At 53.8% G+C, this 2,500-nt stretch overlaps 1 protein-coding gene across 1 annotated transcript in view; it reads right to left on the bottom strand.

Moving 5' to 3' along the window:
* The window catches only part of arhgap33 (Rho GTPase activating protein 33), a 38,626-nt gene that overhangs the window by 7,617 nt on the left and 28,509 nt on the right, over window positions 1–2,500 (bottom strand). Inside the window, exon 19 of the mRNA XM_083678561.1 lies at window positions 676–750. Coding sequence (XP_083534687.1) covers window positions 676–750 — 75 coding nt within the window. The remainder of the gene's footprint in view (window positions 1–675; window positions 751–2,500) is intronic.

Raw genomic sequence — 2,500 nt, forward strand, 5'->3', positions numbered from 1 at the left:
GGGGGAGAGAGAGAGAGACCTTCCTACCTGCTTCACTGTGCTGGGAGGAGAGAGAGAGGGAGGGGGGGGAGAGAGAGAGAGACCTTCCTACCTGCTTCACTGTGCTGGGAGGAGAGAGAGAGGGAGGGGGGAGAGAGAGGGAGGAGAGAGAGAGGGAGGGGGGAGAGAGAGAGAGACAGAGAGAGACATTCCTACCTGCTTCACTGTGCTGGGAGGAGAGAGAGAGGGAGGGGGGAGAGAGAGGGAGGAGAGAGAGAGGGAGGGGGGAGAGAGAGAGAGACCTTCCTACCTGCTTCACTGTGCTGGGAGGAGAGAGGGAGGGAGGGGGGAGAGAGAGGGAGGAGAGAGAGAGGGAGGGGGGAGAGAGAGAGAGACCTTCCTACCTGCTTCACTGTGCTGGGAGGAGAGAGAGAGGGAGGGGGAGAGAGAGGGAGGAGAGAGAGAGGGAGGGGGGAGAGAGAGAGAGACCTTCCTACCTGCTTCACTGTGCTGGGAGGAGAGAGAGAGGGAGGGGAGAGAGAGAGGGAGGGGGGAGAGAGGGAGAGAGAGAGAGGGAGGGGGGAGAGAGAGAGAGACATTCCTACCTGCTTCACTGTGCTGGGAGGAGAGAGAGAGGGAGGGGGGAGAGAGGGAGAGAGAGAGAGGGAGGGGGGAGAGAGAGAGAGACCTTCCTACCTGCTTCACTGTGCTGGGAGGAGAGAGACTCCTCACTCTTAGCGGAGCGCAGAGTCACACTGTCCACGCGACAACCTGCAGACCAGCAGAGACCAGAATAGACCAGGAGAGACCAGAAGAGACCAGGAGAACCACATCAACAACTGTCACATATAGACATAGAGGCACTTCACTGAATCTTGAGTTTCCATTACGCTTTTTTACAAGGAGAGAAGTGTGTTTGCATGTGTATGTATGTGTGTGTGTGCGTGCAAGGCAGCTGGACCAGACGCTGTCTCCCCCTCCACACTGAAGCACTGTGCAGACCAGCTGTCTCCAGTGTTTACAGACATCTTTAACACTTCACTGGTTGAATGCATGGTACCTGCCTGCTTCAAAACATCCACCATCATCCCAGTTTCCAAAAAGCAGAGGATCACAGGCCTTTATGACTACAGACCAGTCGCCCTGACCTCTGTGGTAATGAAGACCTTTGAGCGCCTCGTGCTCACCCACCTCAAGGCCATCACCTCCTGAACCCACTGCAGTTCGCCTACAGAGCCAACAGGTCTGTAGACGACGCAGTCAACATGGGACTTCACTTCATCCTCCAGCACCTAGACCCCTCCGGCACCTACGCCAGGATCCTGTTTGTGGACTTCAGCTCTGCATTCAACTCCATCTCCCAGCTCTTCTCCAGGACAAGCTATCCCAGCTGAGCGTGCCTGAGCCCACCTGCAGGTGGATAACTGACTTCCTGACAGACAGGCAACAGCAGGTACGGCTGGGCAAGCTTGTCTCGGAGCCCCGGACCATCAGCACCGGAGCCCCACAAGGCTGTGTGCTCTCTCCTCTACTCTTCTCCCTCTGCACCAACAGCTGCACCTCTAGCCACCCTTCTGTCAAACTCCTGAAGTTCGCGGACGACACAATCCTCATTGGATTAATCTCCAACGGTGATGAGGCCGCCTACAGAGAGGAAGTTGACAGCCTGGCTTCCTGGTGCAGCCAGAACTACTTGGAGCTGAACGCCCTAAAAACTGTAGAGATGGTAGTAGACTTCAGTAGAAGCCCAACCCCAACCGCCCCCCACATCATGTGTGACTCCCCAGTTAACACTGTGGAGTCATTCAGATTCCTGGGGACAATAATTAAAGGACCTCAGGTGGGCGGAGAACATCACCTCCACCATCAAAAAGGCCCTGCAGAAAATTCAACATGCCGCAGAAAGTGATGGTCGAGTTCTACACGGCCATCATTGAGTCCATCCTCAGCTCATCGATCACCGTCTGGTTCGCTGCCTCCACTGCCAAGGACAAAGGCAGACTGCAGCGGATCATTCGGTCAGCCGAGAAGGTCATCGGCTGCAACCTGCCGTCTCTCCTGGACCTGTTCTACTCCAGGACCAGTAAGAGAGCAGGAAAGATCACAGCTGACCCTTCCCATCCTGGTCACCACCTCTTCCAGAGACTTCCATCCGGCAAAAGGTTCCGGTCAATCAAGACTAAAACCTCGCGCCACCTGAACAGTTTCTTCCCCATGGCAGTAGGGCTCACAAACAAGCCCCCTGCCTCTCACTGACTCTGGGACTTCCACCCCCCCACCCTGTCACATACACAATGCACTGACAGTGTAATTTATAATTATTTAACATTATTCTAATTTATAGTGACATGCCCCATAACCATTCCACAGCCTCTAGCCTCATTGCCACTTAGTCTCACACAGCCTACAATGTATTGTTCTGCTGCTCTTTTTTGTACATTTGTTAATGCTATTTTGTTCATATTTTGCTATTTTGTAAATTTCTTGTCAATATTTGCTATTTGTTTTTTATGTCCATGCA

The sequence above is a fragment of the Argentina silus genome (assembly GCF_951799395.1).
Source record: "Argentina silus genome assembly, chromosome: 10".
In the NCBI taxonomy this organism is placed as follows: domain Eukaryota; kingdom Metazoa; phylum Chordata; class Actinopteri; order Argentiniformes; family Argentinidae; genus Argentina; species Argentina silus.